At 53.6% G+C, this 21,423-nt stretch overlaps 1 protein-coding gene across 1 annotated transcript in view; it reads left to right on the top strand.

Moving 5' to 3' along the window:
- Positions 1 to 35: 35 nt before the first annotated feature.
- The window catches only part of POU2F2 (POU class 2 homeobox 2), a gene marked incomplete at its 5' end in the record, with an annotated part of 22,536 nt that continues 1,148 nt past the window's right edge, over positions 36 to 21,423 (top strand). Inside the window, 12 exon segments of the mRNA XM_039850001.1 lie at positions 36 to 77; positions 215 to 271; positions 3,364 to 3,480; positions 3,719 to 3,976; positions 15,862 to 15,967; positions 16,054 to 16,145; positions 17,975 to 18,136; positions 18,304 to 18,445; positions 18,534 to 18,682; positions 18,768 to 18,944; positions 20,152 to 20,218; positions 21,344 to 21,423. Coding sequence (XP_039705935.1) covers positions 36 to 77; positions 215 to 271; positions 3,364 to 3,480; positions 3,719 to 3,976; positions 15,862 to 15,967; positions 16,054 to 16,145; positions 17,975 to 18,136; positions 18,304 to 18,445; positions 18,534 to 18,682; positions 18,768 to 18,944; positions 20,152 to 20,218; positions 21,344 to 21,423 — 1,449 coding nt within the window.

The raw sequence follows: 21,423 nt of genomic DNA on the forward strand, positions 1-21,423 counted from the left end.
GGGGGTGGCTGGTGACAACTCGCCTTTTCCCTCTCATTGCAGACACCGAAAGAAATGGACCAGACACTAACCACCAGGTCAGGAGGGAGTGGACGAGCGGGAGAAGTGGGAGGGAAGAGAATGGAGCAGAAGAGAGCTCTGTGGGGGAGGGACGGGGTGTTAGAGGCTGCTTCATCTCACTGTTCCCATCCTCGCCCCAACTTTCTCTTTGCAGAACCCCCAGAATAAGACCTCCCCGTTCTCCGTGTCCCCAACTGGCCCCAGCACCAAGGTAAGTACCTGTCAGAACAGCCAGGGCAGGGGAGGGGGGAAATCCTGTGATGGGAGGCAGCTGCGTTTGGGACAGGGTTCTGCAGCCCTGCCTTGGGCCCAGGGCCTGAGGGGGCACTGAGCCCTGGTACCTTGGTGACAAGGCTCCTCCCGCCCCTTCTCACCCTAGGCTCCCGCCCCAGGCCTGTGACTCACCCAGGCTCCTTCCCCTTCCCTGGGGGGTGGGGGTGGCCAGGGAAATCCCCCCCAGAGCCCCAGGGCATGAACAACAGGAAGCCAAGGGCCCCACCCCCATCCCAACTTCCCTGACCCACCCCACCCCCAGGGAAGGGGCCTGCCCTACCCCACCCCTGCCCCCCAACACACAGGCTCAGGGGTGGAGGATTAGGGGGTGCTGGAGTCAGGGGGAGGCAGACCTGGTGAGGATGGCTGCAGGGCTGGGAGATGATGTAGGAGAGGACAGTGGGGAGGCCAGAAGTGGCCAGACAGCATATCCCAAATCCAGACGGGGCCCTGCTGCTGGCCACCTCTGGGCTTCCTGGGCTATCTGGGGCGCAGAACTCCAACCCTCAGCTTGGTAGGGGCAGGTCCAGAGGCCTGAAGGCAGCACAGGGGGCAGGGGCAGAGGGAGCACTGGCAGGACTCCTGACCCTGACTGGAGGTGGCAGAGGGCTGGGAGCTGTTCTGTGACCATGGGAAAATCGCTTTTCCCCTCTGGGCTTCTCGGTTTCCTCTTCTCTAACGTGGGGGAGGGGGGGAGTCAGATGAGATGGTCTCTGAAGTCCCTTCCACAGCTGGTACGCCCTGATGCCGCTTGGAGGGCAGACGTCTTGTCTTAAGTGTGTGGACAGGGACCAGGGGAGAAGGTCTCCGGCTCTGACCTCCTCCCTCTGATCTGAGGTTCGGCTCTGGCCTCAGCCCTCAGAGCATCCATCTCTCCCACCCCCTCCCTCCTCGACTGAATCTTTGCAGCCTCTCCCGGCACCCCCCACAGCAGCCCTGCTTCTCCGGGGGTGGGGTGGGGAACCAGGGGGTCCAGGGAACAAAGGGTTCTTGCTCCCCTTCCCTGGCCTGGGCCCTGGTTCCCAGGGAAAGCCCGGGGCAGAGAGGGCGGCTGCCTCTGACGCCCAGTCTCCATCCGTGCCTGTCCTGTCTTCGCTCTCAGACCTCGCCTTTCCATTCCCTCTGTCACTTCTCTGTCAGTCTTTCCCTAACTGCGAGGAGTCACGTGCTCCCATCACGCTTTCAGACAAGTCAACACACCACCGTGTACAATTATTTACATCTTAACTTTGTTAACTGGATCAATTTTTAAAAAACATTTTATTATGGGAAATGTGAAGCAGATTCAAAAGTAGAAAAAAAGAGTATAATAAAAATAACCCCCCAGGTACCCATCAATCAGCTTTGACAATTACCAACTCATGAACTGGCTCGCTCTTTCAACAGCTGAAATAAATGTTTTTTTAAATGGAAATTTCACGAATGGAAAACCAGAATCACTTGCCATGGAAATAAATACAATGATTATTAAAATGTACCCAGAGACTGTTGCCTGCTGAAGGGTCAAAGCTGGAGGCCTGTTCTCCCTCCGTCAAAGGGGGAGATTAGCCAGTGTCGGGAGGTGTCAGAGACATGCCAGCTCCTAGCCGAGACTTGCTTCAGAAACCCAGGAAGAATGAGAGCTCTGAAGGAGGAATGGTGTTCTCGCCATGGCTCTCAGTGTTGTTGTTTTTAACTTTTAATCAAAATACGATCCACACGTAGATCCTCAGTGGATTTTCCCAAACCAAATAGCCATGTCATCGGCACCAGATCAAGAAGCAGAATACGACTAGATTCCCAGAAAGCCCTTGGTTCCCCGCCAGGGACGGCCACTGCCCCGGCTTCTAATAGTCGCTGTTGTTTCATGCTGTACCCCACACCCCTTAAACTGTCTGACATTTGTACCCCATACTCAGGGGCATACCACTTGCTCTCTATCATGTGGCCCTTCCCTGGCCTCTGTCTGTCTGTCTGTCTCAGTCTGTACTACAAATGCCACACCCCTGCCCAGCTGCCGTGTCACCTTGTACAAGTCGCTGTCCCTCTCTGGATCTCCTTTTGCAAAATGGCGCTGGGACATTGGGCCAAAGGATGATCCCAGACGTCCCCTCCCGGCCTTAGAGTGTGCGATTCATCAAGCAGTGCCCCTGCCGCTCACATGTGTCCTTTACCAACAGACCCCACAGGCGAGCCAAGCCCACCGTTGTCTGGCTTCTTCTCTAGGAAGGGAGGAGGGCACGGCTGCTCTGTGCGGGTCTGCCCTGTGTATCTGCTATGAGATGCAGCCGCATCTCACAGAGACAGGGAGGGGCTCAGGGGCCTTAGGGGGTGCAGGCAGACAGCTAGCAGCACTCGGGCCACCTCAGGCTTGCGGATGTATTTTGCTTGTCCCGCCAGCAGTTTTGCTTCAGATTTTGAAATGGCGGCAGGAGCTGCGCAAGCCTGTCCCTCGGGGAGGTGGGTGGACACACTCCCTCCAGCCCACCCGTCCACCTCTGCCGTGTCACCCGTTTGTGCTGCCTGCCTGTTTCCGTCTGCATTTGAACTCACGACCCATGTTCTAAAGCAGTGGGTTTAAAAAAAAAAAAAAAAAGAAAACTCCTTTCTAAGATCCTTTCTTGCAATAAAGTCTTACTCTATTGGATGAACAAAAGACGCCTGTCTGGCTGAAGCGGGTGAGGGCTGTTGCACCCAGCCCCCTGTTTGAGGCCCCAGGGCCTCATGCAGCATTTCCCATTTTACAGATGGGGAAACTGACTCCCGAGAGGGGGGAAGTGTTCTCCAAAGGCGGCCTTCTCCTGTCAGGAGTTTGGTGCAGGGCATGTGGTAGCCCATCTGACTGATGAGGAAGCCGAGACCAGCGGGGTGGCCTGAGGCCCTCAGCCGGTCACCGCAGGGTCTGGATTCTGTCTCCCCATCCACTCCCCCTGTGCCGGCCCAAGGCTGCCGTTGCCACACTCGTGCCCTCTCTTTGGTTCGCAGGTGGGCATTCTCTCTGGCCTCCACTTAACATTCTGGGGTCCCGGACCCTGCCTCTCTCCCCCTCAGATCAAGGCTGAAGACCCCAGTGGCGACTCAGCCCCAGCAGCACCCCCGCCCCCCCAGCCGGCTCAGCCACATCTGCCCCAGGCCCAGCTCATGCTGACGGGCAGCCAGCTCGCCGGGGTAAGTACTTGGGGAAGACAGGGACGCCGGCACAGTCTGGCCGCTTCCATCCAACACAGGACCGGTGGCCCGAGTGTCCATCCAGGGCCACAGCCACTCTCTCCTGCCTGCCTCTGACCCTCCTCTGCCTCCTGGAAGACTTGCTCCCAATCTCTTTGGCTCAGGCACTAACCCCTTTCTGCCTTCTCCGCTCCTCTCCACGCCCCCCACACCCCCGCTGCCCCTGCCCGCCCCGCAGCTCACAGCGCTGATGCCAGCTCAGCAGCAGCTCCTCCTGCAGCAAGCGCAGGCCCAGCTCCTGGCCGCCGCCGCCGCCGCCGCCACCGCCGCCTCCTCCTCCTCCTCCACCTCCTCTTCCTCCTCCTCTGCCTCCTCCTCCACCTCGCAGCCCCCAGCCTCCTCTGGGGGAGGTGACCTGCCACCGCCACAGCCTGCCAGCCAGCCCCCTGGGACCCCACAGCTCACCCTGTCCCAGCCCATCCAGCTCACAGCACAGGTAAGGGCAGCCTGGAGCACAGGCGTCCTGCGGAAGGCCCACAGGAGCAAGCATGGGCTGACTGGTCTGTGCTGACTGTTCCCACCACCTGCCGTGTGCCAAGCGGTTCCCAGTGACCCTAGGAAGCCTTAGGAGATGCTGCCCCCATCTCACAGAGGGCCGAAGCGAGGCTCAGAGGGAGGACATCCTCCATAAGACAGAGTGCCCGGCTAAGCGCTTTCTATGCATCTGGCTGAGGGTTCACAGCCACCTGGGAGGTTGACACATTATCCTCAGTTTACAGCTGAGGAAACCAGGAGTTACCCCGTGAATGGTATTTGCGTGGGTGCAAACCGAAAGGCGGACAGTCAGAGTTAGTGCCCCACATCGTGTCCCCTGGCTCAGCCAGCAAGTCGCTCTTCTAGAAATGGGGCCTGCGAGCTCTGAGTTGGAAACACTGCATCCTCTCTCCCCATTCTGGAGACTTCTGGTCTACATCAAATCCTGAATTAGTGGCTGTATGAGTTTCCTAGGGCCACCGTGACAAAATCTCACAAAGTAGATGGCTTAAAACAACAGACATTTATCGTCTCAGACCAGAAGTCCAAAATTGATGCACCAGCAGGGTTGTGCTCTCTCCGAAGGCTCTAGGGGAGAATCCCTCTTTGCCTCTTCTAGCTTCTAGGGGTGCCGGAAATCCTCGATGTCTTGTAGATGAATGGCTCCAATCTCTGCCCCCATCATCACATGACCATCCTCTCTCTCTGCGTGTCTCTCCCCATGTCCAAATTTCCCCTTCTTACAGGGACACCAGTCTTTGCATTAGGGCCCACCCTGATGACCTCATTTTAACTCAATTACATATGCAAAAACCCTATTTCTAAATAAGGTCATATTTACAGGCACCAGGGGTTATGACTTCCAACATACCTTTTGGCAGGACATAGTTCAATCTATGACAGTGGCCAACAGATTGCCCGTAAGGGTAGTCAGTGGGAGCTGGGCAGGCTTTCCCTTCCGACCTTCCGATGGGCCTGCTCTCTCCAGCCCACCCTGTCCACACCTGCTCACATCACCCATTTGTGCTGTCTGCCTGGTTTCTATAAATATTTGAGTCAGTGGCCCGTGTTCCAAAGCGGTGAAGGTCCTGAGAAGTCCTACAGCAAGGAGCTCTGTTCAGTTTCCCTTAGCTGCGCATTTCCCACAAGGACTGGCCAGCAGATCGCTTTCTCTCTCTTCACCGCTTCCACAGAACGAACCCCTGGGTGGATGCTGTGACGCCAGGGAGCTGTCCAGCGCCCGCGGGACTGTTCTTCCCTTGACAGAGTTCTACTTCCCACGGGACTGTTCTTCCCTTGACAGAGTTCTGCTCCCGATGGGCCTCTCTGGGCCTCTCCATTACTGACCAGTGCTCCCATTTGGGACTGTCCTTCACACTGAGCTAGTATCTGCCTCCTTAGAGCTTCCTGCGTCTAGGCCTGGTTCTGCAGAAACCCACAGAGCCATCTGTGCCTGTGGCTCTGTGATGACTTCTCGCAATGTTGGGCTCACCATGGCAACCACAGCTAGAGTCTGTTGGGTGCTGCCTTGGTACCAGACACTGTGACTGCCTTAAACTCACAAATCATAGCCAAGGTTCTGAGGGACTTGCCACCCCTGGGTCATATTGTGAACACAAGTGGCAGAGCCAACCTGGGAGTCCAGGGCTCCAACCACACAACTGGGACTGCTGCTTTTAGCAGAGGGACGTGTGTCCTGCCCTCCCACCCCGGCTACTAGAGACCCCAGCAGCGGGTGTTCCTCATAGCACACACAGCTCTTCATGGAGCAATGCGAAGACTCGGGGCTTCTTACTAGGTCCCGAATCTCAGTGTTCCTGCTCTTGTCCTTTCTACCCGGAAGTCAGCGCCCTCCCTTTCCCCGGACAGCTCTTCTTCATCCTTCTAGCCCCAGCTTGGGAGCCCACACCTGCGTGGAGTCTTCGATGACATCCCTCCCTCCAGCTGGTTTGATTTCCTGCCTCCTCTCTCCTCTGGGGGCCCGCAGCCCGTGTCTCACCTTCTGCCACGGCCCAGATCACCCAGGGCTGTGTCCAAACGTGCCTGAGGATATATCTGCTGAGGAAGGACGGGGCAGCCTAGCCATCATCTCCTGTGAGCAGCAGATACTCCTTGTGTTCATACACCCCTAGAACCACAACCCCCAGGCTCCCCATGGACCCTGGTGGCAGCAGGCTCACCCTCTGCCACCTGCCATCCCGCCAGGCCTGATTCTCAAAGTCTCCTGAACCGCTTCACTGCCAAGCCTTTTCCTCTTGCCCCTCCCACCCCAGCTTCCCTCAGCTGTCTGTCCTCTTCAAGTGTGAAGCTGGGCCAAGTTTGTTTTTCGGGAGTTCTGTCCCCTGTGACCTCTTTCCCCGACAGACAAACATATATCCCAAGCCACCCATGTGCTGGGCACCATGCTATGTGCAGGCTGCGTCGGAGACCACGTTCCTCTTGGCCTGGCTGCCCACTGCAGCCACAGCCAGCCTGGCCCCTGGGCTTGACCCCTCTCCCCAGCCTGTGTCTCGTGCCCACCAATCCCGCTCTCCGTGCCTGCTCAGCTCTGTCCTGCTGTCGCTTCACAGACATCTCCCAGCCTCCTGTGTGTCGGGCCCTGGAGTGACTCAGACCCATCCTTGCCCCTGAGAGCTCCCAGTCTTATAGGGAAAAAGACACCAACGAACCACTAAGAAACATTTTACTTGCAAAATACTAAGAAAATCAAAAGCGCCTATAACCTTATCGCTTTAAAATTATAGACAGTATAAAGGGAAAGTCCCCCTTTTGTCCCTGTCATGCCAGCTTCCAAAGTTATATCAGTGAAACAGGAGCCCCCCCTGCATTGTCCTAGTTACTGCAGATAAAGGGAAGATTATCATATAGTTTTATAATTTGTACGTCCAGCACTCAGCGCAATGCTTCCCACCAAGGGGACTGCACGGGTGTTTACTGAATCAATGAGGGATGTGTTGCGGTATCTTTTCAATCAAGAGTAGGGAAGACATCTCTCCAGGAGGGTCATTCAGAAAGTCCGGGGTAGGGGTGGGCATTGATTTAAATTCTATACATCATTTTGTATTTGGGGAGTGAAAAGAGTCCCTATTTTCATAATATGACCACAGCAAATAGGGCTTGACAAAAATCTTTTGGCTGGTAGGACCTAGTACATAAAGGTTTCTCAGAGAAACCTACTGAATGTAGTGGGAAAAGAAAGGGTTGAGGGTTTTAAACAGGCGGGCGGCATGACCCGAGTGACCCCTGACAAAGCTCCCTCCAGCTGCTGTGGGGACAATGGATTGTTCCTGTCCGAGGGCGTCAGGGAAGGCTTCTGGGAGGAGGCGGTATCTGAATCGAGGTGGGATAAATACGAGTTTCCCAGGTGGACAAGCTGGAGACAGGGTTTCAGACAGTGGGAATGGGGAATTGGAGATGAGAGAGCAGGGTGGGCTCAGGGAGTTGCGGGGTGGGAGCCAGCGTTGGAAGGCGGTGAAGGATAAGCTGGGAGAGAGCGTCAGCCGGGCCACAGCCCCTCTCCAGGAGGCTGAAAAGAAAAGAGAATCTTTGGCTCAGGTTGCTGAAAAGGCCTAGGACAGAACGTCAGACCCAACCCCACGGATCTGTCTCCCTTCTTGTTCTGGAGTTGGCCAAAACAGTGCCAGAACTTCTAGACGTGCAGCCACCCTGCCCAGGGAGATAAAACACACCCACTGGCCAGGTTTGAGTTGGACCCCTAAGAAGGTGGAGTTAGCCCCACCTGGACCACATGACCTGAGAGTGGGCGAGGGCAAGTCCCCAAAAGGAAGAGATGGGTCCTATTGCTTGAAGAAGGGGCAGTGGGTGCCAGGCCAGCAAACCACCCACCTGGAGGTGTGTTGTCAATAAACCCACAGGCCCAGGAGTCCAGGAGCCAGGCTGAGGCGTGCTGGTCATCCCACAGTGCCTGGGTTGGTATCTGCTGTAACTTGTCTCTCCTGGAATTTCAGCACAAGGTAGCATGGGTGTAACATGCAGTGCACATGTAAGTGGCCTTTCTCCCTGTTGAATAGATCTCTGTTCTGTGGTGTTCTGTCCCAATCTCAAGGACTTCCTGGGCTCCATGTGGCAGAGCTAACCTCTGGGGGACAAGGGTGCATAGAAGAGCCCACACTAGAGACAAGCCACCTCTGTCTACACTGCCCACCCTCCCCCCCACCGCACTTTTAGAGCTTCCCCTAATGGAGTGACTGGAAAACCCATATCATTTTTTCATTCAGCTAGCATTTCCTGAGCACCGCGCGTATGCCAGGCACCCACTCACGGGCCCGAGAGAACAGCTGCGAACAAGGCAGTGGTGGCTGCCCTTGAGGACCGTATGTTCTCGTGGGGAAACAGACAGTAAACAAATAATCAAACCAGGAAAACAGGACAGTTTTAGAATAAATGTAATGAAGAAAATGAAACTGGGTGGTGCTGTTGAGGGAGGAAGCCGCCTTTGAGTGGCCAGGAAAAGTTTCACTGAGAAGGTGGCCTTTGAGAACCGATGTCTGAGTGAGTCAGTCATGAAGAAGCCAGCGGGAGAGCGGAGGAGAAGGCAACAGCAAGTGCCAAGGTCCTGAGGTAGCAACCAGCTTGACTTGTTCAGGGCCCAGAGGAAGGTGGTGTGGCTGGGGCAGGGCGAATGAGTGGGAAGCGAGAAGAGGTGAGGGGCGGCGGGCAGGACCAGGTTTTGCGGGGCCCTGTGGGCCCAGTCAAGGAGTTTGGAATGTGTAAGTGTGATGGGACGCTGTTGAGGGTTTTAAACAGGCGGGTGGCATGACCCGAGTGACCCCTGACAAAGCTCCCTCCAGCTGCTATGGGGACAACGGATTGTGGGGGACAGAAGTAGACGTGAGGAGCCCAGTGGGAAGTCCTTGCAGGTGTCCGGGGGTAGATGGGAGTGACGGAAGGGGTCTGCGATGCTATTTTGTATGGATCGGATAGGTGTAGAGTGATGCCTAGGACAGGTTTTAGCATCTGGGGGGTGTCGAGGTCGTTTCCGGGATGGGGGAGACAGGGAGGAACAGGGTATGTTGAAGGGCTGGGCCGGGGGACCAGGAGTCTCGCTTTGGACAGTGGTGGGAAGAGTGTATTGATCATCCAAGGGGAAGCATCAGATAGACAGACAGATACATGAGGCTGGAGCCCAGCAGAGTCGGGGCGGGAACTGGAAGTGGTGAATTGTCAAGAGGAGACTGGAATCGATAGTCAGACGGGGCCTCCCGCCCTCGAGAGCTCATGGTTAAGTGGGGTGATGTGAAGGGGGGTGATGTGAGGGTGCAGTGACAAATGCTCGTGTTGGGGGAGTATGTTGTGTTTTCCAAAATGCTTTGCGGATATTACTCAGGCTTCTCCACCCACTGCAGAATTAGACGTTATTGCCCCCATTCCATAGATGAGAAAACTGAGGCCCTGAGAGAGAAATGACTCAGTAATAATGGCTACCATTTAGGGAGGGCCACGTAAGTGGACAGGGCTCAGGCTAAACATTCTGTCCATGTTGTCTCATTTAATTCCTTTAACAGCCCCTTGAGGTCAGAATTATTGAGGTGTCACCTGAGGAAATTGAGGCGTTCAGAGAGTCAGGTCCAATGGTGCCACAATGCGTGAGCAATGGAGTCAGATTTCTGGCCGTCTCCAGAGTCTGGGTCTTCCAGGACACCGTCACCCTATATAGGAAAGGAGGCCAAGGCCCAGACAGAGTTGGCTTTCCCTCAAGTCACACAGCAAGAAGCAGGCAGAAAGGCTGAGAGCAAGCCCCCAAGGGTCTCAGCTGGAAGGAACCCCTGCACCCGTCTCATCTACACTCCCACCCAGCATGGGAACTCCCTCTGCACCATTCTGGGTAGGTGGGGGTGCAGTTTCACCTGGTGACCCCCAGGATAGGTACTCAGTACCTCCCCAGGCAGCCCATTCTACCGCTAGGCAGACTGACACAAGCCTGTCTTCATTTTGAACACAATCAATCACAATATAATTTACGTGGCCCCAGGCCCCATCCCTTTCTGTCCTCCCTTAACTCTAGGTTGTCCATGTGTTAGAACAGGTGTCCAGAACTGGTCGTAATTTGCCAGATCAGGGATGACCAGTGGGTGTCAACGCACATGACTGACACCATTTCCATCACAGTGGGTGCCAGAGCCAGTGTGGAGACCAGTGATGGGGGAGTAGGCGGTGCACCCCGTGTCTGGGTGAGGCGCTGCACCTGGGCCGGGCAGTGACCTCTCGGGGTCTAGGCATCCTCTAGCTGCTTCTCACAGCTTTCACCCGCACCGGGTGAAACCAAGCCAGATGGGAAAGTGGACAGTTATACTCCAGGTCGCCCGGATGTCATCTAAACCATGTGTCTCAGGCTTTCTGCCCCGATCTGTGGCCAAGATCCCAACTGCAGCAAAGCACAGTGGGCCCTGAAACACCACCAGCGTTTTATCTCATTCATTCATTGAAAATTCATTGATCGCCATTTAGATGCCTGTATGGGGGTGGGGGAGTGGGAGGTGATCGCAAAGCAGCAGTGAGCTGGATGGGTCTGTTCCTTCTCAACTTCTACTGTGTGTGCTAGCCCTCTGTGCTAGTCTTTCTCACGGGTTAGGGACTGGGCAGGTGATGCACTAAATATCCTGGCAGGGGTCCTTCTCCCTGCTGGCATCTCTGCCCTTTCTCTAACTTCTCTACCATCTGACTCGGTGGTAATGCGCCCCCAAGTGGCTTTAGATTGCACGCTGCCTCTAGATTGTGGAGAAATGGGGCCTCCTACTGGCTAACCCTGGTCCCAAGCCAGCTCGTTGTTCACCCAGAATCTTCTTTTTCATTCTTCAATTTCTTTAGTCAGCAAACATTTAGTACACAGCCCCCATATCCAGGCACCTTTCTACGTAGGGGATACAGTGAAGAATAAGGCATACTAGTCTGTGCCCTCATGGAGCTGGCACCCACTCTTGTTGGGGAGACAGATGGGAAGCCAACGATTGCTATGAAGGAAGGAAAAGAACATAATGGACTAGGAAGCGGAAGGTTCCTTGTCAGAGTGGGTGGCCGGGGGAGGCCTGTCTGAGGAGGGGGCATCTGATAGGGATTTGAGTGACGGGGAGGGGCTGGTCATGTGTAGATCCAGAAGGCGAGGAAGGTGCAAAGCAACAACACATGCAAAGGCCCTGAGCGGAGACTTCTTCCTGGGTTTAGTCGCAGGAAGGAGACCAGTATGGCTGGAGCAGAGTTAGAGAGTGAGAGGGTCGTGGGCGGTGAGGAAGGAGCAGCAAGCAGGGGTCATGCAGGGCCACACAGGGAGTCGGAGTGTGTGACACTATGATGAAACCCCGTGGAGGCTTTCTGGTTCAATTAATACTTTAGAACAAGAGCCTGGATTTCACAGACCACCCCTCGAGGGATCTGTGGACAGAACTCAGGGGGGCCCATGAACTCGGATGGGAAAACAATTACATCTCAATTATTACTGTCCTTTAACCAAAAACAATGTATTTCCTGCTATCATGAGTACAGGCAACAGACCATCAGCGGCACTTGGACCTTGTCATTAATAGAATGCACAGCTCTCTCCATATTCTATAGAGTTGTTGCGGGCCTCTCAAAATATCATTTTCACTCATCATTGCTTTGAGGTTACAGTAGTCATCAGACCTATTGCTTGATCTTAAATAATAATGCACTAATTAAAGCCCATAGATTACTATTATCACAATTCAAAATACATTTGATGGCTATATTTCAATATAATTGATTTCACTAGCAATCCTATATATTTTATTTTATGCATTTTTTAATTCTGAGACGGCGCAGTAGATATTGTGAGACACCAAAGAATTCAGGGTGCAAAAAAGCTTGGAACTTCGAGTGAGACTTGCAGATGGATTAAACGGATGAGAGAGAGAAAGGGGAAGAGGGAACCAAGGCTGACCCCCAAATCTCCCGTCTGAGTAATGGTGGATGGGACTGTGGTTAAGTTTTTATTTGGACTCCTCGCCATGAGACCCCACTGCAAATTGGGATTCATCATCTCCGTCCTTTTCCACTCCCTGCTGATTTAGAAAGAAATCTGCAGACACCTGTCTTTTAGGCTTTTGGGAAGAAAGGGTAATTTTCACTGAGTGTCAAGCTCAGAGAAGATAGGCATTAACAAATATTTTAATCAACAAGCTAAGGGTTACAGGAAATCAGAAAAATATTAGTAATGAGACTTTATTTCTGGTCTTACTTGATTCAGTGGGCGTCGAATGGGGCTCACCAGGCCCTAATAAGTGTTAGCGATGCAAGAAGAATGAGACTTGGCCTCTGCCTTTTAGAATTTTATTCAGCAGAGGAAAAATATATGTAAGCAAAGGCAATGCATTGTGAGATATGCAGCATGAAGCAAGGCAGGTAGTTTTGTGGGGCCTGAGGTTTATACAATTTGCAGGGCCTTTTAGAGAAAAAGAAAACAAAATTATGAGACCAAATTAGTCATGGAGTCTTTGAAGGGTCCCTTGTAAGTGGTGAGAGGTTGTCCTGAAACCCAAGCTTCACTCACTTCAGGATTGGTCCACGTGTGGATGGGAGGTGGCCATACAAGTTTTATTGGCAGGTGGGTAGGGGTCGTGAAGGGGAAGTCAGATTGGACATGGTTTTCCAGGACAGAGGCTTAGGGCTTTAAACCCCTTAAGCTGCATTCTTAGATGACTAACAGCAAGACTGAGAGGAGTGAGAGGCCAGGAGCGTCGGGTATTCTGTCCACTTTCCAAAGCACGTGGAGAAAGCAGAGGACTTTGCAGGTAGACGTGGAACAGCCTTGAAATGTCACAAGACCAGTGGTTGAAAAAGCAGGGATGCTGGGCAGAAGTAACTGTTCACCTGGGTGGGTGGGTGTGGAACACCTGGATATTTATTTCTTTGTTTGGACTAGGTAAATGTTCAAAATTCAAGAGGTATGGAGGGCTTATGGTGTTGCCAGTTTCTGGTATGGTTTTCGAGGTCTAATCCATACATACCCAAGCAGATACTTAGGTAGAATTTTTTCAAAACACAAACAGTAGCACATCATCCTATTGTTCTGCCTCTTGAGCTTTCCATTCAGGCCATCTTGGAGGTTGTTCCATATGGGGACACAAAGAGCATCCTTGTTTTTCATGACTACATAATATCCCATCATGAAGATCCACCCGAATGCCCTCTCCTGCCCTCTCCTGCCCTCTCCTGCCACACACTCAGCTTGTTTTCACTCTTCCGCTAAAACACTGCTTGCTGCTGGGAGTCTCCTTCTAGAGAGGTTATTTCATGCAAGTGTAGGTATATCCCTAAGATAAATTCCTAGGAGTGGAATGGCTGAGTCAGAAGGTGTGTGTATTTGTAATTTTGATAGACGTCACCAAATTAGCCTGTCACCGGCAATGTGCAAGGATGTTTCCCCATTCACTCTAACATGGCGTGTTATCTTTGTCGATCTGATAGGTAAAAATATTATCTCAGTGCGGTTATAGCTGTGTTTTTCTTATTGTGAGTGAATCTGAACATTTTTTCATTCAGAGCTGTTTGTATTTCCTTTGCTGGACGGTTGCCAGATCTATCTGTTGGCCAGTTTACTCTTGGGTCATTAGGTTTTTTTCTTATTGATTTTGAATTGCTCTTCATGTATTAGAGAACCGAGCTCTTTGTGTCACGTTGCTTATATTCCCCCCAGTGGTACACTTCCTGGGACATTAAATCGGTTTCTGGAATAATTAATAGCATTGACAGGGATTGAGGGGCATGTGTCATCTCTCGCACCAATTCCCCAGAAGAAAGCAAATATTGTAACTGTAATTAATATAACTTGCAACTCTACATAAAAGTTGCTAATTATGACGCATCAGTCTTAGTTCATTCGATAAATATATGTGGAACACTTTTTGGGGGCCAGATGCTGTTCTACGTGCCGAGATTACAGCGGTGACCAAACAGTCTTGATCACGCTGTCGTGGAGCTGACGTACCATGAGGGAGACACACCACTGAAGAGTAAACAGAGAGAGATACCTTTTGGTAGTGATAAGTCTTATGAAGGAGGCGAAATAGAGGTGACAGAGGGAGGTGTCGTGGCGGGCTGGTTTGGATTAGGTAGGTGGTCAAGGAGGGCATCTCTAAAGAGATGACTTTGTGCTAGGACCTGAGTGACAAGGAGGGCCCAGGCAGGAGTGTAAGAACTAGAACTGCCTGGCAGAGCGAACAGCATGTGTAAAGGCCCCGAGGTAGGAAGTCGTGGTCAGGAAGACTAACAAAGGCCTCAGTACAAGGGATCTTAGAAGCCAGGTGAGGAGTTAAATTGTAGTGGTTTGGGCTATAAGAGACCATGGTGGGGGGAACTGGGGGGAGAGAGAGAGAGAGAGAGAGAGAGAGAAATGTTCAGACTTAGAAATAAAGAGAACCATATAAGGAACTGTATGTATCTTCACCCAGCTCAATAGATAGCAACATTTTGCCAATCCTTTTTCCTCTATACTCCTACTTTTTTGGTGGAGGGGCTGGATTTTTTCTTTCCCTGTCTCATTTCCCCTTTTTAAAAATCTTTTCATTGAAGCATGAGAAACACCAAAAAGTGCACAAATCCTAAGTATGTGATACTCACTCACAAACTGAGCATGCCCATTTAACTGGCCCCCAGATCTAGAAACTAAGTCTGGTAGCCCCCTGGAATCCCTTCTAGTCTCTACCTCCCAACTTCTAACGTGCAAATGGAACATAAAAGGTAGCAAACAGGATGTTCTCTATCATGACCAACTTCATTCACTTATCATTACGTTTGGGAAGTTTATACTGCTCTGCGTCATTGTAGATTGTAGACTGTTCACTAGAGCATTCCATGAATCACAATTTATTATTTATCTACCCATTCACTTGTTTATGGGTGCTCGGGCTCTCTTCAAGTTTTGGCTATTGTAAATGGTTCTGCCGTGAACACGCTAGCCCATGTCTGTTGGTGAACATACACACACACTCGTGGCAGCTTACCCAGGTGTGGGATCAGCTTTAGTAAATAGTGCTTGTATTCATTTGCTAGAGCTGCCATAATGAAGAACCAGAGATTGGGTGTCTTAAATGACAGAAATTTATTATCTCATAGTTCTGGAGGCTACAAGTCCAAAATCAAGGCTTTGGCAGGGCTGGTCCTCCTGAGGGCTGAGCGAGAGGGAAGGATCTGTTCCAGATCTCTCCTTGGCTTGTGACGGCCTGCTCCTCCCGTGTCTCTTCACTTCGTCTTCCCTCTGTGCGTGTCTGTGTCCAAATTTCCCCTTTTTGTACGGATACCAGTCATGGTGGATTAGCCAACCCCCACCCCCCCAACCCCGTGCCCTCATTTTAACTTGATCATCTGCAAAGATCCTGTCTTCAAGTCAGGTCACACTGTGGGGGCCCGGGGTGGGGATTCCAACATATCCTTTCTGCGGGGAACACAGTTCAGCCCATTACATTGCCATAGAGTTTCCCAAAATGCTTGCACAGTCCCCTCGCTCACTCGCTGTGGGCTGGAGCACCTCAGAGCTCATTCGGGACATGATAGCGTTTGCCTTGGGAGTGTTTTACAAAGAGGGAAGACTTGGTCGGATTTACATTTTTAAACAATTCTATTTGTTCCGTGGGAATGTAAGACAAGGCAAATATTTCATCAAGAAAGAAGAGGTAAATAAAGAGTGAGCCCTCTTGGACAGCCCGGGTAGGACGCTCCAGAAGCCTCCGGGCGCCCTTAGCTCAGGAATGCCGTCCAGAAACAGGTGCTCCGTCCCTCACTACCCAGTGCCAGGCCACCTGTGCAGCACCCCCCGGGGCTTAGGTGAGGCAGAGGGACTCAGGCTGTCTTTCTGTCCATCCCCCCTCCTGGCAGGACATACAGCAGCTCCTCCAGCTCCAGCAGCTGGTGCTTGTGCCGGGTCACCACCTCCAGCCACCTGCTCAGTTCCTGCTGCCACAGGCCCAGCAGAGTCAGCCAGGTAAGGTCCCATCCTGATGGCCTCCCGGCTGCCACTACAGAACTCCCCCTCCCCCTCACCCCGCGTGTTCCCCATTGTCTCCCCAGGCCTGCTACCGACGCCAAATCTATTCCAGCTACCTCAGCAAACCCAGGGAGCTCTTCTGACCTCCCAGCCCCGGGCCGGGCTGCCCACACAGGTGAGTGTCCACCGAGTATGCCATGCTGGATTGTCAGCAGGGCCTGCGGAAGGCTGGCTGGAGAAGGGTGGAGTCGGGGTTGGGGCGTCTCCTCTTCATTTGGCCCACCTCACAGCCGCAGGGGGCAGGAGAGGAGTCTGGAGACCTGAGGCCCAGCTCTGCCCTGTCACTAGTTTGCTGTGGAACCTCAGGCAGGCCACTCTGGATGAGCTTCTTCCTCTGTAGAACCAGGGGAGTCAGCTAGACCAGCGGTTCTTAACCCTTTCAGGCACGTGGATGCCTTTGAGAATGTGATGGAAGATTTGGGTCTGACCCCACTACCCCAAAAGGCACCTGTGCACAAACAGAAGATATTTTGGGGGTCGAAAGTCGTTAGGTTTGAGTGCCTTGGGTCTCCTCTGGGACTCCAAAGGGAAGGCTCTCCAAGGAGGGTTCTGCTGGGTCCTGATTCACACCTTCTTCCCAGGCCAGATACTGCAAACAGGACGGGGGGCGGGGGCGGGGACAGATGTGTTTTATTCAGCCCAAACGGTATTTTAAAAATTGAATTCGTTGACAACAAAATTCCCAGAAAACGCCAAATTCCCAATTTCTCTTGACAAACCAGAAGCTCTGGCAAAGCCGGATCTGCATCCACATGGCTTGGTGGCAATGGGCAGCTGGCTGCTGGCTGGAGCAGGGATCCCTCTGGCAAGGTGTGAGCTCTCCAGGGCGCCTCAGCCTGGCCCCCATGGCCCCTCTAGGTTTGCTGCCTGGCTTCTAGACTTTTCAGAATAATCTTTCACAATCCTTTATGGATTTCAAAGATCCCTCCTACCTATGTTTTTTAACAGCCCTTTCAAAATGTATATGAACTATTTAGAAAACCTGAGAAGTTGAGAGACTAATGGAGGGCTTAGCTGCAATTCTGAAATCCAAAAATGCCCGGAAACTCAAGTTCTTTTACTGTGGGCACCAGAAGTCACCTGGCTGCAAAAGCTGCCTTGGTCTGATAGGAGGCAGCGTGTGACTTTTCTTTATCCCCCTTGTGTGATTTGGACTTCGCTGAGAGCTTTTAATGTTTGTTCATTTACGGGGTGATGCCTCGACCCTGGTGGTGGTGGTGGGGGTGTCAAATCATCTATCATATATGCCCCCTGTAGGCTTTCCAAAATCTGAAAAATTTCTGAATTCCAAAAGCTTCTGGCCCCATGGTTTTGGATGATGAATCAGGGACCAGCGTGGCTAGCATCCCTGCATCCGCCACCTATTTCAGGTCTTTTATTTTTAGGGAAATGAAGCATTCCAGAGAGAGCTGTTTCTTCTTTGTAAATCCCCCCAGTCGCCCTTCTCATCTATTATTTTGAAATACTTTTACTTTATTTGCAACCTACCATTTTTAACCAAGTTCTCCGACAATCCCACGGGGTGGGCAGAGTGGGTGTGATTGTTTCTATCCTGCAGAGGGGGAAACTGAGGCCCAGGGAGGTTGAGAGGCTTGCCAGAGTCACCCAGCAATTTCGGTAGTGGTGTCAGCCCTTGATCTCACCGGAGAGGAGGATTCAGCCGTGGCCCCTAGCTCCAGAGAAAGAGCCCTTGGTGCAGGAGGCCGGGGCTCCTTCTGGAAGCGCGCAGGCTGGAAGGGAATGTGCAGAATCCCAGTAGTGAGAGGCCCCACGTAGGGCGGCAGAGTAATCTTGATGGGGACTGACTGGGGCCTCCTGAGGGCAGGCGGAGTCTCCAGGAAGAGGCTGGGCGGCAGGAAGGGAGGGAGAGTGGGCTGCTCAGCCATTGCTGAGCCCCATCCTGGTCCTGCGTCCTGCATCCTGCCCACCTGCCCGCCCCACCAGGCCGTGACCCGCCCCACGCTGCCCGACCCGCACCTCTCGCACCCGCAGCCCCCCAAATGCTTGGAGCCACCATCCCACCCCGAGGAGCCCAGCGACCTGGAAGAGCTGGAGCAGTTCGCCCGCACCTTCAAGCAGCGCCGTATCAAGCTGGGCTTCACGCAGGTCTGGGGCCAGCAGCGGAAAGGGTGGAGGACGGAGGGGTGTAGGGGGGACGGAGGGGTGTGGGAAGACCCAGCTCTGGAGAGGACAGAGCTGGCTAGTGGGCGGGGCGAGCCAGAACCCAAAGGTCCCACCCTGACCGCCGCCCTCTCCCCCGCTCCCTGGCCCAGGGTGACGTCGGCCTGGCCATGGGCAAGCTCTACGGCAACGACTTCAGCCAGACGACCATCTCCCGCTTCGAGGCCCTCAATCTGAGCTTCAAGAACATGTGCAAACTCAAGCCCCTCCTGGAGAAGTGGCTCAATGACGCAGGTGGGACTGGGCTGGGGCTCCCGGGCAGACGGCGGGTGGCGGGCCACGGGAGGTGCCCTCTCATGCCCCCGTCTCCTCTTGGGCACAGAGACTATGTCTGTGGACTCCAGCCTGCCCAGCCCCAACCAGCTGAGCAGCCCCAATCTGGGTTTCGACGGGCTCCCCGGCCGGAGACGCAAGAAGAGGACCAGCATTGAGACAAACGTCCGCTTCGCCTTAGAGAAGAGTTTTCTAGCGGTGAGCCCTCCTTCCGCCGCCCCGCCCCCGGGCTCGGAGGATGGACGTGGCGAGGGGGCCCAGCTAACCAGCCTTGTGCCCGCAGAACCAGAAGCCTACCTCAGAGGAGATCCTGCTGATCGCAGAGCAGCTGCACATGGAGAAGGAAGTGATCCGCGTCTGGTTCTGCAACCGGCGCCAGAAGGAGAAACGCATCAACCCCTGCAGCGCGGCCCCCATGCTTCCCAGCCCCGGGAAGCCCGCCAGCTACAGCCCCCATCTGGTACCAGAGCCCTTCCAGGGGTGGGAGCAGAGTTTCGTCACCTCCCTCTCCCCTCAACAGGCACCTTGTGTGAGGCACGATCTACCTGTTTGTCCACAGTGCCTAGAACAGAGGCAGAGAGAGTCACCCTTGGAGACAGGTTGTCACATGGGTGGAGCATTGTCACACAAGGACACAGTTAACAGGGAACCATGGCCTTATGTCAGGGATACAGGCACCCACAAACACACCAACATAGCCAAACAGAGTTGTCACAGGATGTAGTCACACAGGGATGGATACTGGGTAGGGATGTAGGCACCCTCCACACACAGGTTCACAGCCACAGACACAGGCAGGGACATCATGACACCCTTGGGTGTGCACTCAGGTCCACGGCCACACAGACCCGCTCAGGCTCAGACACACCAGGACATCCCTTTGTTCTGTCTAGTGTGGAAAGGGCTGTGACACTATAGAGAGGAACCAGGGGCCCAGAGGAGCCCTCCCCACCCCACCCCCACCGCGGCCAAGATGTGGAGGAAGGAGGCACCATCTAAGCTGAGTCATAAAGGACAAAAGTTAGCTAGCTACATAAGGACAGGCGAAGGGACCGGGGTGCACCAGGCCTAGAAGCCAGAGCGTGTCAAGCCCTATTTGAGGAACTCCATACAGTTCAGTGCGGCTGGAGCCAGAATGTATATGAATGAGTGCGGGGGCGGGGCGGGCTGGGGACAGATACTCAAATTACATGCTGAGGAGTTTGAACTTGAACTTGTGCAGTGAGGAGCTAAGGGGGAATTTTGAGCCAGGGAGAGACAGAGTCACATTAGAGTGAGGTTTTCTGGCGCTGATGGGAGGATAAGACTGAAGGCAGGGAAGCGAAGGAGGAGGCTGGTGGACGTTCCCAGAAAATCAAACCATTTGACATCCCAACGCTCTCACACAGACACACAGCTTTTCCTCATTCTCCTCCCCCCACCTCACACTCACACTTCGGACCTGCAACTAGATAATGTCAGAGAGGGGAGCCCCTCGATTGGGAAGTACTCGCTCCTGCTGGTGGCTGAGGATCACCTAGGGCGCATGTGAAGAAGGATGTAGTGGAAAGCACCTGGCACAATATAAACAGAGTCTTGCACCCAGAGTCCCCCTCACCTGTCCTGGGGGTCATACCCACAGGGAGCAGCACGGGGGTCCAACCATGCCTTCTCTCCTCTCTCCCCAGGTCACACCCCAAGGGGGTGCCGGGACCTTGCCGCTGTCCCAAGCCTCCAGCAGTCTGAGCACAACAGGTCCGGGAGAGCAGAAGATGGTGGGGGGTCGGGGTGGAGAACACAGTGCAGGCCTCAGCCCGAATGTCTCAAGTGGCTCGGGTTACCCGTGCGCCTCAAGACTGAGCCGGGGGGTACAGGGCCGGGCGGGGGAGGCACAGGGGAAAGGGCCGCCTCACCCCTCCTGGCCAGAGCCGCTCGCTTTCATCTTTTCCACCGTTTCCCATGAGAAGAGTGTGGAGGTGCCGAGAGGCGATGATGGACTTAGGTTGTGTTCCTGGTATTTGTAAACCGCGAACTCCAGAAGTAACTTACTTTTCTAGGCCTCAGTTTTTATAAGATTATTGAGAACATAATACATTCAGAGGTGACATACATGCATATGTACATACAAGTGTGACACGCACACGCACACACACACACACATTCTTTTGTACAAAGCCCTCTTTTCTCCCTTCCCGGGATGGAGCGTGTTTAACACCATATGTAAGAATAATGTAAAACCAACACCATATCGCCCCTCTCCAGGTTAAGAAGTGGAGGTTTATAAAGCAGTAATGGTGTGCCTGGCACTGTTTAAACACTTTATAAAGAATATTGACTCATTTAATCCTCATGCGTATTTCATGAGGCGAGTTCTGTTATGATCCTCATTTTCCAGATGAGGAAACTGAAGCCCCTCCAAGGGCGCAGCTGGGACGTGACAGAGCCAGGAATTGCTGCTCTGGCTGTCAGGCCTGAGTAGGCTCTGAGACCTCTCACCCTGCCAATTCCTGAGCCCATCGCTGTGCATGCGCAGCCGCAGCCTCCCACCTGGCCCCTAGAGGGAGCCATAGCGCTTTGTCCCCAGTTCTTGTCCATATGAAAGGAGTAGAGTATGTGTTGGGGGGTGAGGTCCAGGACAGGGTGCATGGAGTGCTAGCACACACTGGGCACAGGGCACAGGCTCAGTGGGTGAAAGCTGCTCTTACTGCGATGGCAGTGATTGCTGTCACTGTGACAGAGACACAGAGAAATGGCGCTGGGAAGAGGGCAGGAGACCTGAGTCGGCTCAGGCTGGGTAGGGAGAAGGCAGGAGCCGACCTCGGGTTCCTGGCAGGGGGGCGTGCGGAAGCTGAAATCTCCCTCTCTGTGTCTCTCTGGCAGTTACTACCTTATCCTCAGCTGTGGGGACGCTCCACCCCAGCCGGACAGTCGGAGGGGGTGGGGGCGGGGGCGGGGCTGCG

Source organism: Pteropus medius, unplaced genomic scaffold (genome assembly GCF_902729225.1).
Source record: "Pteropus medius unplaced genomic scaffold, Ma_sr-lr_union100, whole genome shotgun sequence".
Taxonomy (NCBI): domain Eukaryota; kingdom Metazoa; phylum Chordata; class Mammalia; order Chiroptera; family Pteropodidae; genus Pteropus; species Pteropus medius.